Genomic DNA, 15,404 nt, shown 5'->3' on the forward strand with positions numbered 1-15,404 from the left:
GAAGCACGCGGGGCAGCCCTCGGGGCTCGGAGGATGAGTGAGGGTGCATTCAAGAAGAAGCTGTTAATTACACAGAATCAGGGAGCGCCGGCCACAGCAGCAACAGAAATTGGGAACCGCTCGGATCACAGCCCCGACCCTAGGGACAGGCTGGGCTTTGTGCGCATGCGCGTCCTGGACCTGTCAGTCAACCCTACCCAAAGCACAGGGAAAGGGGTGTGCGCCTGGCTGATGGCATTTAATAATCGCCTCGGAAGACGTAGCAGGACCTTGACTTACATCGATTGAGTTAAAATAATGTATCAATACAAATAGACTCGCATAGTTAATAGAAGTGTAGGAATACAGCGTTTCTGGAGAGGCGGTTGTCCTGGACACCCCTGCTCGGCAGCGGATGGGCGCTGCGATCCGGGCTCGGCCCCCGTGCAGCGCTCACGGCAACCGCTTGCAGACGCGACGCAGCGCAGAGGCTCTGTCCTTTACTGGGTACCGCTCAAAGTCATCCCGCTGCTTTCCATCATCTGTACACTCACCTGCTGCTTTATTTCCTTATTTCACTCAAGGAGCCGTGATCTGTCAGAGGCAGCTGTGCAATTGCATGCCCCGCGGACCAAACCAAAGAGCGGAGAATGAACATGTCAGTGATTTCTCTGCAGGAATATGAGTTTGAGAAACATTTCGATGAAAGGGGAGCCATCGCATGGATGCAGGAAAACTGGTAAGTGAATGCAGTGCACTGCAGGTGTGTAAAGCCAAAGCACTCCAAGAATCACCCCTTCTTTTAATATCAGCTCTATTCAGACCTGTAAACAGTTGAGAAATAGATCGAAAATCCGGTACGGGCTTCATTTAATCAATAGATTGGGATCTGTGTGCTTCTGGAGAGCACTGGGTGTTATAGTCGTGAAACTAGTTGTATTTTTGCAATTTTAAAATGCGTCCCTTGCAATCAAAGTCGCGGTCTGTGACCTAATTTTATTTGACAGTGTGCAATAATCGGGTATAACCTTGTCTCTCAGTGTAATAGGGTTGCAGGTAAACAGGCTGGAATAGGGTGGATACGTTCAATGTAATGCGGATCGTGTGGAAATAGGCACTTATGTAGCAAGGCTCGGTCTATGTAGTGATACAGATTGCTCAGTGAGTGTTATTCATGAACCACAGATTTGGGAATAAGTGATTTAGGTGTCATACAAGAGCATCGATCACCAACTTCCACTGTGTCTGTAGACCTGTCAGACGCATTAAAATATCCATATGTTCGCCGTAATTATCTCAAACGGTAGCTTACGGTATATAGAATCATTTTCAGAATGTACCAACATTATGGCATATTAAATAATATTTGCTGTCTCTAAATCAGGCCAGGCCAGTGTGGCAAATGGGATCACTGACAGTTCTGCATTTACAAGAGACAAGAGAGGTAACAGTGGTGCACAATCCTTTGTCTACTCTGCTGCTACTTTACAGCACAATCAAGTGTTGACAAAAACTGCATCATTTTGAAATGAAACTGTAAAAAATGTGATATTATTTTAAATACAGAGCGCCCTTCATCTTCTACTCATTCATCACTTTAGAAACAGCAAAATATCTGTCTGCAGATGAACACTATTACTTTCCTTAGCTCCTGTAATTGAATTTAGTTATGAGCAAGATCTGAGAAGCAACGAAGTGCCTGTCTGGGTTGCTGCAGAAGACAGATAAGTGACCCTGATTTTATTATTTGTGTGAAGTTATCACAGCCATAGACACGTGGATTTTTTTTTATAAGTCTGTGACTTCCTCTGTACATTTTGCATTTTTGAAATTATTGCAAAACATGACAGGCAAATTTAATTCTCTTTCAAAATCAGCGACAACAGAAATATTGATGAAAGACTTACTTTAACTTTAGTTCTGCAAAGTTTGGTTGACAGTGGAACTGAATTCTTGTAACATTAAAGCACAATATTTATGAATCATCTGGTGATAAAAATTTGATTAAATTGGAACAAACACAAGATATTCTGCAGATGTTGGAAGTCCAGAGTAACACACACAGAATACTGTTGGAACTCGGCAGGTCAGAGAGCGTCTATGGAAAGGAATAAAGAGTCGATGTTTCGGGCCAAGATCCTTCATCAGGACTTTATGATGACCCTTTATCAGGTACTGATGAAATGTCTCGGCCCAAAACTCTTCTATCAGTACTTCTGTGGTCGTTGGCCTGCTGAGTCCTTCCCGCTCTTTATGCAATGGGAATACGCAAACACAAGAAATTCTGCAGATGCTGGAAATTCAAGTAACACACATCAAAGTTGCTGGTGAACACAGCAGGCCAGGCAGCATCTGTAGGAAGAGGTGCAGTCGACGTTTCAGACCAATACTGCGTTTGGTGCTCCCGATGCAGACTGGGAGATCGTTTCGCTGAACACCTATGCTCTGTCTGCCAGAGAAAGCAGGATCTCCCAGTGGCCACACATTTTAATTCCACATCCCATTCCCATTCTGACATGTAAAGATGAAGCCACACTCAGGTTGGAGGAACAACACCTTATATTCTGTCTGGGTAGCCTCCAACCTGATGGCATGAACATTGACTTCTCTAACTTCCGCTAATGCCCCACCTCCCCCTCATACCCCATCCATTATTTATTTATATACACACATTCTTTCTCTCACTCTCCTTTTTCTCCCTCCGTTCCTCTCACTATACCCCTTGCCCATCCTCTGGGATTCCCCCCGACTTTTCCTTCTCCCTGGGCCTCCTGTCCCATGATCTTCTCATATCCCTTTTGCCAATCACCTGTCCAGCTCTTGGCTCCATCCCTCCCCCTCCTGTCTTCTCCTATTATTTTGGATCTCCCCCTCCCCCTCCAACTTTCAAATCTCTTACTCACTCTTCCTTCAGTTAGTCCTGACGAAGGGTCTCGGCCCGAAACGTCGACTGTACCTCTTCCTAGAGATGCTGCCTGGCCTGCTGCGTTCACCAGCAGCTTTGATGTGTGTTGCATGCAATGGGAATAGGTCTGTTGTGGGATTATTGTTGCAACATGTTCAGAACGTTACAGGTTTGTATAAAATAGTGCCTTTTAGAAACCATGCTACCTGAAGCAACAAAGACCACAATAGTTCAGCTGGTAGAGCTGCTGAAGTGACTCTGGGTTGATTCTGACCTTCGGTGCTGTTTGTGAGGAGTTTGACTGTTCTCCCTGTGACGGCATAGATTTCTGCTGGCTGATCTATAGAACACTATGTTCCAGAAGGTAGAACACTACAGCACAGTACAGGCCCTTCGGCCCACAATGTTGTACAGACCTTTTAACCTACTCTAAGATCAATCTAACCCTTCCCTCCCACATAGCCCTCCATTTTTCATCCATGTGCCTATCTAAGTTTCTTAAATGCCCCACATGTACTTACCTCACCCACCAAACCTGGCAGGGTGTCCCATGCATTCACCACTCTGTGTAAAAATACTTACCTCTGCCATCCACCCTATACTTGCCTTCTGTATTCCAAAGATATGCAATTTGGGAGATTGTTGGGCACTGTAGATTTCCCCATGTATGTGAGTGGTTGAATATAAGGAAGTTGATGGGGATGTGGGAAGAATTAAAAAAAAACGGGATTCATTGAGGATAAGTGTAAGTGGGTACTCAAGAAACTGTAGATGATCGAATATGTAGAAAAAACAACTGCTGGAGGAACTCAGCAGGCAGGCAGCATCTGTAGAAGAACATGGACAATCAGTGTTTCAGCTCAGATGAAGGGTACTTATTTACGTGGCCCTTAAATCCTAAGTGAAGCATAGTCTCCATCACCCTCTGAAGTTGCTGGTATGTTTGGAGTTCAACGCTTCTGCAGTCCATTGTATGGAGATTGGTCTGTACAGCTTCACCAGAGACCTGTTGGATGGCCTTACTCGTTTCCACCTCTCATGATGGGGATGTGGATTTGGACTTTGAGAGACCAGATGAAGGGTTTCAACCCTAAAAGTCAAGAGTTTACTTCCTTCTACAAATGCTGCCTGATCCACTGAGTTCCTCCAGCAGTTGTTGATCCATGTAAATGAGGGTTAGATGGTCAGTATTGACTGTGTGTCAGAGGACCTGTTCCTGTCATTTATGGCTATAATAGACAATAGACAATAGGTGCAGGAGTAGGCCATTTGGCCCTTCGAACCAGCACCGCCATTCACTGTGATCATGGCTGATCATCCACAATCAGTATCCAGTTCCTGCCATCCCCATAACCTTTGATTCCACTATCTTTGAGAGCTCTATCCATCTCTTTCTTGAAGGCATCCAGAGACTTGGCCTCCACAGCCTTCTGGGGCAGAGCATTCCATACATCTACCACTCTCTGGGTGAAAAAATTTTTCGTCAACTCCATTCTAAATGGCCTGCCCCTTATTCTTAAACTGTGGCCTCTGGTTCTGGACTCACCCATCAGCGGGAACGTGCTTCCTGCCTCCAGCGTGTCCAATCCCTTAATAATCCTATATGTTTCAATCAGATCCCCTCTCATCCTTCTAAATTCCAGTGCATACAAGCCCAGTCGCTCCAATCTTTCAACATATGACAGTCTCGCCATCCCGGGAATTAACCTTGTGAACCTATGTGGCACTCCCTCAATAGCAAGAATGTCCTTCCTCAAATTTGGAGACCAAAACTGCACACAGTACTCCAGGTGTGGTCTCACCAGGGCCTTGTATATCTATACACTTAATCATTGTTAACTGCAGTGTTAAATAATGCATTGATACTAACAACTAGCTGTATTAAAGTTTAGTTAGAATAAGGTCATTTGAAAGTCGAGATCATTATCACATGCAAAAGAACATGATACACAGGTACAGTTAAAAAAACTTGCATGCAACAGCATCACAGGCAGATAGCATCAGATACACAACATTCACAAAATAAAAGCAGTCAGTGGCCACTTTATGAGGTACCTCCTGTACCTAATAAAGTGGCCACTGAATGTACTTTTGTGGTCTTCAGGTGCTGTAACTCACCCACTTCAAGGCTTGACGTGATGTGTGTTCAGAGATGCCCTTCACCACTGTTGTAATGTATGGCTGTTTGAGTTACCAGTCTGGCCATTTTCCTCTGATCTGTCTCATTAACAAGGCATTTTCACCCACAGAACTGCTACTCATCACTGGATTTTTTTTTCATTTTTTTATTGCACCATTCTCTAAATTCTGGAGCAGGAGTTCTGAACCTGGGGTCTACAGACCCTTTGCTCAATGGTATTGGTCCATGGCATAAAAAAGGTTGGGAACACCCACTCTAGAGACTGTTGTGTGTGCAAATCCCAGGAGATCAGCAGTTTTTGAGACACTCAACCCAACCTATCTTGCACCAATAATCACTCCACGGCCAAAGACACTTGGATCACATTTCTTCCCCATTCTGATGTTTGGTTTAAACAACAAATGAACCTCTTGACCATGACTGCATTGAGTTACTGCCACATGATTGGCTGATTAGATATTTACATTCATGAGCAGCTATACTTAATATTAAGTGGCAAGGATGAACACAAAGAAGAACAAAACAAAGGTCCATTGTACTAGAAAGTGGTCATAGTATTGCTATACTGAGGTTGTGATGAGGGTTGTCCAGGTTGGTTCAAGAACCAAATGGTTGAAGGCAAGTCTTGATTGCTGCCTTGGGGAGGAGATGTGTTTCAGGCTCTGAGAGCAACAAAGAGCATTTTATTTAATTTTACAGCACCCAAGTGTAGAAGGAGCACATCCATCTCCTCAGGCTCACGATTGCTGCAGTTTTTATGACTACTGAACTTAAGGAGATCATCTAATTGTGGGCTGGACACTGAATAAATCGCTAATGATTCTAGATTTTTGTCACAGATACGACGACACTGGTGCCAAGCTGTATGGGTCCTAATGCCCTTCCCGTGGACAGCATCGGTGACGTGGAGAGGGGAGACTTGCAGCATGGGCAACTGCTGGTCTTCCATACAACCTTGCCCAGGCCTGCGCCCTGGAGAGCGCAGATCCATGGTCTCGCAAGACTAACGGATGCCTTTACACAACAAAGAAAGACGTGTTCAGCAGGCTAGGCAGCATCTGGGAGGAAGTTAAGACTCTTTGTTAAAATCTGTTTTACCAGGTAATTTCCAGCACACTTTTGGTCTTCCACATGTAGGCCTCAGCAGGTTGAGCGGCACTTGTTCCTTTCCCCTAACAGATGTTGCTTGATCCACTGAGTTCCTCCAGCAGATTGTTTGTTGATTAAAGTTATTAAGATGCCATATCCTGTTTTAGTGTTTAGACAAACTTTAAAACCAACAATAAAAACAGTGTTCAACTTGACAATTTGAATCTAATCCCGGTTATCATTTGTAAGCTCATTTTAATGAGTGTTTGATCTGTGATGTGGCTCCAGTGCTATGTAAGAGCATGAAGCAGAGGCATGGAAGCCACTTGTGTCTCCTCTGCCATTCAGTTAATGTTCTGGCTGATCTAATCTTGACGTCAATTCCATTTTTCTGTCTCTTCTTAATAATACTGATTCCCAAGTCACCCACAAATATTGTGTATCTCAGCCTTGAAAATATTTAATGACTCACCTCCACAGTTGTCTGTGGTAGTGAAATCTGAGGATTTAGATCTCTCAGAGAGAGAGAGAGGAAAAGAAACCCTTTTTTTATCTCTTGACTGGAAGATCCCATTTACTGAAACTGTCCCCATAGATTCATGAGCAAAGCATGGACTGCTGGGTAACCTCAGGGTTTCAGGCAGTATCTGTGGCAGGCAGGATCAGCCTTTCTTAAGGCCTCATTGTTTCATCTTGTTCAAACTGTACGTGATTGTGCACATAGATGCAATACAAGGAAAGGGCACCAGCATCTTTGCTTTCTTAGCAGGTTAAGGAAGTTCAGCTTGTCACCAAGCACCCTTAACAAACTTCTACAAATATAGTGTTGAAACTACCCTGATTGGTTTTAACATTGTCTGGTACAGCATTTCAAATGCGCAGGAATGTAAGGAATTGCAGAGAGTAATGGTGGGGCACATCACTCCCCTCCATTGGTACTATCTACAGGAGATGCAGCCTCAGTCAGGCAATATTCATCATCAAAGATCCCCACCATCCTGACTACGCCATATTCTCACAACTACCATTGGGTAGGAGATACAGCCGCCTGAAGTCCCATAGTATCAGTTTCAAGAACAACTACATCCCTTCAACCATTCAGTTCATGAACCAAATGACAAAATCTTATCAGTGAAGTTCTGCAAATCTCTGACCACTTTTCACTAAAATGAACTGTTTCTTTTTGTTCTAATTGTGTTCCTTCTTGTAAAAATTATGTTTTAAAAAATACTCTTGTGAATGCTGTTCTGTGTGTGCGATGCTACTGCAGGTAAGGTTTTTATTGCATCTGTGCACACGTGTACTTGTGCATATGACAACTCAACTTCGACCTTGGAGAGGAACACCTCTCGAGATCTACCCTGTCAAACCCCCCAAGAACCTTGCATGTTTAAATAAGACGGGCTCTCGTTCTTCTGGCCCAGCTTGATCGACTTTTCTTCATAAACATTTCTCATATCCTTTTCCAGTGTCTTTGTTCGTGGAATAAATTTAGTGATCCTTTACTGAAAATGAAGACGACATCTGTTCATGGTATCTCCGGTGTGGTCTCACTCTGGAAAGCAGAACTGGGCAGACCCATTGTTTCAGCCTACTTGTCACTCTAAAAAACTTATTCCTTTCCTTTTGATTCCGTTCCTACCTGGTTCTTCTCCTTTCTATTTCTATGATACGTATGATGCCCTGTGCCTATTCCCTGGTCTCAACTAATGTGGATGTAAAATCCCTCCACCCATCCCACAGCAGGATGGTCTGAGGACCCTCAGCGACACATATAATTCACCTGGCAGAACTCTGTCTCGGATTCTTCCTCAGCTCTTCCCATTTCCTCCCGATCAAAGGTTTCGCGGTGGGTAGAGACCAAAGAACAGGACAGTGCAGTATACGCCTTTGGCCCACGATGCTGTGCTGGCCTTTTAACCTACTCCACGTTCAATATGACCCTTCCCTCCTACGCGGAGCATAACCCTACATTTTTCGTACGTCCATCTGCTTATTCAAGAGTTTTTTTAAATGTCCATAATGTATCAGCCTCTACCACCGGCCTAGCCGTACATGTCAGGCACTTACCACTCTGTTTAAAAAAAATTCTTCCTCTGATACTTGCCCCATACCTTCCTCTACTCACATTAAAACAATGTCGAATGTCCTCTAGCATTGGCTGTTGGTGCCCTGGGGAAAATCTTGCATCTTATTGTCTACCACCACTGCACTTCATTTTGCATTGTTAATTGCTTTACCATTTTATGGAGATGGATTCATAGAAGAATACAGCACAAGGACAGGCTCTTCAGCAGCTCATTCCACACTCTTATGACATTCTGAGTGAACTTAAAGTTCCCCTTAAACTTTTCACCTTTCATCCTTAACCCATGACCTCGGGTTGTAGTCCCACCCAACCTAAGTGGAAAAAGCCTGCTTGCATTTATCCTATCTATATCCCTCATAATTTTGTATACCTCTGTCAAACCTCCCCTCAAACTTACCCATTTCAAGGAATAAAATCCTAACCTATTCAATCTTTCCTTATAACATAGTTTAGTCATACTTTATTGATCCCGGGGGAAATTGGATTTTCGTTCTCAGGTCTTCCTGACCCGGAAGCATCCTTGTAAATGTTCTCAGTATTCTTTCAACCTTATTTACATCTTTCCTGGTGGTAGTTGACCATAGCTGCACACAATTCTCTAAATTAGGCCTCACCAATGAGGTCTCAACAACTTCAACATAACATCCCATCTCCTGTACTCAATAAGGCCCATGAGCCAACAGCTTAGTTCACAACCCTCAATGCACTGTATAATGATCTGACCTGTATGAACAGTATGCATCAAAAGCTTTCCACTGTATCTCAGTACATGTGACAATAATAAATCAATTCCCATCCTAATTCCAGTTGAGCCATCTCATATCCATTTACACTAATCCCAATTTTTATTCTCTCCTCATTCCCACTCGCTCTCCAACAAGTAGATTCTTCCACTTGTCTGCACTTACAGTGGACAGTTGACCCAACAACCCTGTTGTGTTTTGGGACTTGGGAGGAAACTGGAGTACCTGGTAGAAACCCACGGAGAAGGTACAAACTCCACAAGGTAGCACTAGAGTCAATATTTAACCCTGGTCATTGGACTTGTGTGGCAATGCCACTGTATTTCTACCAACTACTCCCTTTCTTCTGACACTTCCCCATGCAGTCACAGGAGATGCACACTTGCCCTGTCACCTCATTCCTCCTCCCCCCCCCCCCCCCCCACCATCTAGGGTTGCAAACAGTCCTTCCAGGTGAAGACCATGAAACATAGGAGCAGAATTAGGCCGCTTGGTCTATTGAAGCAGCAATTCCCTTGCATTTCTTCAAGTCAACTCTTTGCATTCAATGTGCACTCTGCGTTCTCCTCTACACTGGTGAAACTGCCCCCATGGCACTGTAGCGTAATGCTTTATAGTAATGGTGACCTGGCTTCAATTTTGCCGCTGCCTATAAGGAGTTTGTACATTCTCCCCACGACTGCGTGGGTTTTCTAGTCCACAGTCCAAAGATGTACCATTTGCTAGGTTAATTGGTCATTGTAAATTGTCTCGTAATTCGGCTAGTGTTGAATTGGGAGTTGCTGGGTGGTGCAGTGCGAAGGGCCAGAAGGGCCTATTCTACGGTGTATCTCAATAAACAATAAATAAACAGAGTTTGGTTTGTAGAGGAGCAGAGTTCAATTTTCAGGGATGAAATGAACCTTCCATTGCCTGCTATTTTGATTCCCCAACACACTCTCACTCAGATCTTTCTCTCTGTGGTACTGTTAAAATATTGTCCAACACAAGATTGAGGAACAACAACTCCTCTTACATCTGGACATGTTTCTGCCCTCCAGGTTGATATCAAGGATACACAAGTAAATGCACATGCTGGAATATGGAGCAAAAAAAAAACAAGCTACTGGAAACGCTCAGTGGCTTGGACAGTCTCTGTAAGCGAAATGAACAGTGGAGGTTTCAAGTTGGAAGCTTCATCTGGACTGAAATGCTAAGTGCACATTTCCCTGCACAGATGCTGCCTGACCTGCTGAGTTGCTCCAGCTGCTTGTTTTCTCTTGCATTAAGTTCTACAGCTTCAGGTAACCAACTTTATCCAGTTTCACTTGAACCAGCTAGGTCACCCACCTTAGATGCTTGCTCTGTGTATCTCTCTCCTCAGCATGTTCCAACCTGCAGGATATATCCGAAAGTTGTGAGGTTCATGGTTTATATGTTTGTCTTCTCTCCCTTTCTCTTCCTTCATTCAACACCCTTTATGTTCCTTTGGTTATGTTCTCTCACTCTCTTGAACTTCTCTCAAAAACATATTATTTGGGAGACTTCAAGTGTGGCTTATTCAGTAATAAGTAAGCTATCCTTAAAATTATATGCTATTGATTTTAAGGTGATTGGAGGAAAGAGTAGGGAATGTCAGAGATATGTTATGTTACACAGAGAGTGGTAGGTACATGGAATGCCCTTCCAAGGTGGTGGTAGATGCAGACACAGTAGGGACATCTGAGAAACTCTTAAATAGGCACAAGAATGATAGAGAAATAGCAGCCTATGTAGGAGGGAAGGATTAGATTGATCTGAAAGTAGGTTATAAGGTAGGCACAACATCACGAGGCAAAGGGCCTGTATCGTGCTGTATTCTATGTTCTGTGTTTATCCCAGTACAGCCCAGGCCTCACCCTGTCAATATTCTTTTGTGCTGTCCATCCTTCCCTGCAATTAAAGTTTGTTATTTTGCCTTTCCCAGTTCAAAAAAAATACCCTCAAACTGAGTCATTAACTGTTTCTCTCTCCACAGATGCTGCCTGGTCTGCTGAGTGTTGCCAGCACTTCCTGTTTTTCAGATTACTGATGTCAGCATTGTATAGCTAGAGCAGGATCGCCATATTTTTAACTACTTATCACCACATAAGATTGCCATACTTTTAACTGTTATCACCATACATTAACTGCTTCTCTCTGCACAGATGCTGCCTGATCTGCTAAGTCTTTTTCTAGAACTTTCCGTTTTTCAGATTTCCAAGGTCAGCATTGTACAGGTGGAGCAAAATTGCTATAACTTTATACTTAATTGCACTTGTACCAGAGTCTCACATTTCATTTCTTTTACAGCTTACTTTCTGTAATTACATATTATTTTTTACTATTTCATGTGCAAGACCCCTGATCCCTCTGCACCATTCATTGTATTCTTTAATAGTGTTTATTTGAACCATTACCACTTTTATATTTCTCCTACCAAGGTGGATAACTTCACATTTCACGACATTTACCAATTAGTAGTGAACCCTTTAAGCTTTATATATCTTATTACAGGCTATCTGTATATTCCTCACAATTTTCTCACTCTTCGTATTGTCACCAAATTTGGTTATATTATACTTATGCAGCCTTCTGGCATAACCATTATGCTACTGTGGGGCGTCACAGTAGCTTATTGATTAGCACAATGCTTTACAGTTCCAGCGACCTGGGTTCAATCCCCACCACTGCCTGTAAGGAGTTTGTACATTTTCTCCGTGACCATGTGGACTTCCTCCGGGTGCTCTGGTTTCCTCCCACAGTCCAAAGATGTACCGGTTAGTAGGTTAATTGAGCATTGTAAATTGCCTGTGATTAGGCTAGGGTTAAATTGAGGGATTGCTGGGTGGGATAGCTCAAAGGGCCAGAAGGGCCTGTTCCTAGCTCTATCTCAATAAATAAATAAAATAAATCTGAGACATTGATATGCAGCACTCCAGCATTGATCTCTGTGTCATCCCACAAACTACAGTTTGCCAACTTGAAAACGATCCATTTATTACAACTCTCCATTTTCTGTTAGCTCGCCACTCCCCTGTTCATGCTAATATACTAGCCTATAAGCCCTGATCTTTTAACTTGTGCAGTAATCTTTTCTGTAGCAGCTTTCTGAAAGCTAAATGTGCAACATCTGTTTCTTCTATATGTTGAAATAAAACTGCTTTGTGAGACTTTGAATTTTCATTGTCACCGAGAAGTGTTCTTTGTAAAGGTTGCAGGATTTCAACATTTTGATACAGTAATTTTTTAAAGTTCTATCCAGCAGTATTCCTCTCCATACTGCCCTTGAGAAGATGGCAGTGAGCTGTTGTACTACACCTGGAGCAGTAGAATAGTACGACCACTCAGGTTGAGTATAATGCTCTAAGGGATTAGGGTGCATTCCCTTAATGGAGAATGCCTGTGTATGACTTTGTTTGACATGGGGAAGCTGATGCAAGGTTAGTTAGTCACTGTATGGTCCTCAACAGATTGGAGTCAGGGTCCAGTGATATGGGATGCAAGATGACTGGGAACCCTTCGCTGCTGCAGCCTTCGTCAGCCATCACTGCCAGTGTAATGTGTGGTCATCTTCCAAGACCCTCTGGAGTAGGTGTTGTTGTGAAGGGAGGTTCAGGGTTGAAGAAGGAGCAGTTATAGAGTTCTATGTCAGGATGACAGGCTGCTTGTACCAGTAATCTGATATGGTTTGTAAGTAGTTTAAGTCATTGCTCTGTAAAACCCACTGGTTCTTCTGGTTTAAGATGGCACTGGTGAATCTCAGCCACTTCTGGCTGGTGGTCAATGAAAGAAGAAAAAAAAAATACTTAGTTAATCACTCTTTTTCTGATAAATGACCATCACAAATAATAGCCCATAACTTCCCTTTGGACTTGGAGGCAATTCGGTGGGGTGGAACTAAGGCAAGTTGAGGCAGTGGGCCTGTCGCCAAGAGCAAGGAAGACCCGTGGTTAGATTGATTTAAGTGCTGGGCCGAATTGGAAAGGTTGGGTACAGGCCAAATTGAGGTGGTGGGGCCCAGGCCCAAGAATCTACCGAAGCAACTGAGCCCGATGTTTGGACAGTGTTTAGGTGCTGGGCCGAATCAGAAAGGTCGAGTACAGGCCAAATTGAGGAGGTGGGGTCCAGGGCCCAGACTGGATTGAAACGACTGAACCCGATATTTGGATGGCAACTTAGGCACCAAGCCAGATTGAAAAGTTCAGGGTATCAGGGCCCGAGGTGAGGGATGGGCCGGTTCAACTCACTGCTCCATTCTGCGCTGAACTGAGGGTCTGTGGATGAACTCTCTTTGTGGACTTCAGTTCAGAACAGTATTTGCTCGTGTTTATTGTTTACATGATTTGTTTCATTTTCTTTCTGCACATTGGATGTTTGATGGTCTTTTTTTATTCAGTTCTTTTGGGTTTCTTTGTACTTTGTACTACTGTTTGCCAGCCTTGTGCTTGTTGGGCTTGTTCTTCTTGGCTGTAAAGATTGCAGGTTCGTGAGTTGCTAGAGAGGCCCATGGCGGTTAAGGGCAGTTCATTTTGTAGATCGTATGGAATGCACTTAGGGTGGTAGTGAGGCTGCTGATTTGTCTTGAATGTTGTAGAGCTTCTCAAGAATGATTGGAGCTGAGTATGATTGTGTAGTCAAGTTTCCATCAAACTCAATATACAAGTTTGCCGTATCTCGGGTAATAATGAGTTTGAGTACAAAGAGGAAATTAAGAACCTGGTGGCATGGTGCAAAGACAATAGCCTATCCCTCAACGTCAGCAAGACGAAGGAATTGGTTGTTGACTTCAGAAGGAGTAGCGGACCGCACGACCCCCATTTACATCGGTGGTGCGCAAGTGGAATGGGTCAAAAGCTTTAAGTTCCTCGGGGTCAGTATCACAAATGACCTGACTTGGTCCAACCAAGCAGAGTTCACTGCCAAGATGGCCCACCAGCACCTTTACTTCCTGAGAAAACTAAAGAAATTTGGCCTGTCCCCTAAAACCCTCACTAATTTTTATTGATGCACAGTAGAAAGCATTCTTCTAGGGTGTATCACAACCTGGTATGGAAACACCAATGCCTTTGAATGGAAAATCCTACATAAGGTAGTGGATTTGGCTCAGTTCATCATGGGTAATGCACTCCCCACCAATGAGCACATCTACACAGAGCGTTGTCATGGGAAAGCAGCATCCATGGTTAGAGAGCCCCACCACCCAGGCCATGTTCTTTTCCCTTTGCTGTCATCAGGTACAAGAACCGCAAGACTTGCATTACCAGGTTCAGGAACAGTTACTATCCCACAACCATCAGGTTCTTGAACAAAAGGGGATAACTACACTCACCTGCCCATCCATTGAGATGTTCCCACAACCAATGATCTCACTTTGAGGACTTTTGATCTCATTATATCATGTTCTCGTTATTTATTGCTATTTATTTATATTTGCATTTGCACAGTTTGTTGTGTTCTGCACTTTGGTTAATCTTTCATTGAGCCTGTTATAGTTACTACTCTATAGATTTGCTGAGTTTGCCTACAAGAAAGTGAATCTCAGGGTTGTACATGGTGACATACATCTACTTTGCCAATAAAATTTACTATAAACTTTGAACTTAAAATAAGCTGTGATTGAATGGCAGAGCAGATTCAATGGGCTGAATGGCCTAAATTTGTTAGTATGTTTTGTGGTCTAATGGACCATTATTACCAGGGCTTCTTGATGCCACACTCATTCAAATGCTTTTTTGACGTCAAGTTCAGTCCTTCTCATCTTGCCTTCCTGTATTTGAACAATGATATGTTGAAGTCTAGAGTAAAATGATCTGGTTAAACCCAATTAGGTGGTATCAGGGAGCAGGTTACCGGTGACTAAGTGCAACTTCATCGCACTGTTGTCGACCGCTTTCAACAATTAGCTGATCGATAGCGTAGTAGGTAGTGCCGGCAATCAGCGATCCATGTCCAATTCCACTGCTGTTGGTTAAGAGTTTGTACATTCTCCCTGTGACCATGTGGAGTGCTCCAGTTTTCTCTCACATTCCAAAGGTGTACTTAGGGTTAGTATGTCTTGGGCATGCGATATTGGTGCCAGAAACGTGGTGAGATGTGCGGGCTGCCCCCAGCACAATCCTTGGACTGTGTAGGTCGTTGACATAAAATGAAACATTTTCCTGTAAGTGTAAATGTTTTGATATACATGTGGAAATAATAAAAAAACCTTAAAAAAGCTAATCTAAACACAAGCAAAGATAGTATCATAGAGTAAATTCATAGAATCATAGAAAGATACAGCACAGGAACAGGCCCTTCGTCAGCTTATTCCACGCTCTTATGACTCTCTGAGTGACCCTCACATTTCCTTTAAACTTTTCACCTTTCACCCTTAACCCATGACCTCTGGTTGTAGACCCACCCAACCTCAGTGGAAAAAGCCTGCTTGCCTTTGCCCTGTCTATACCCCTCATAATTTTG

The 15,404-nt window shown here is 43.4% G+C and overlaps 1 protein-coding gene across 1 annotated transcript in view; it reads left to right on the forward strand.

Annotated features, from left to right (window-relative positions):
* The first annotated feature begins 518 nt into the window (after nucleotides 1-518).
* The window catches only part of LOC140211868 (very long chain fatty acid elongase 6-like), a 126,802-nt gene continuing 111,916 nt past the window's right edge, over nucleotides 519-15,404 (forward strand). Inside the window, exon 1 of the mRNA XM_072282050.1 lies at nucleotides 519-718. Within this exon, the coding sequence (XP_072138151.1) occupies nucleotides 630-718 (89 nt within the window). The 5' untranslated portion in view covers nucleotides 519-629. The remainder of the gene's footprint in view (nucleotides 719-15,404) is intronic.

Source organism: Mobula birostris, chromosome 18 (genome assembly GCF_030028105.1).
Source record: "Mobula birostris isolate sMobBir1 chromosome 18, sMobBir1.hap1, whole genome shotgun sequence".
In the NCBI taxonomy this organism is placed as follows: Eukaryota; Metazoa; Chordata; class Chondrichthyes; order Myliobatiformes; family Myliobatidae; genus Mobula; species Mobula birostris.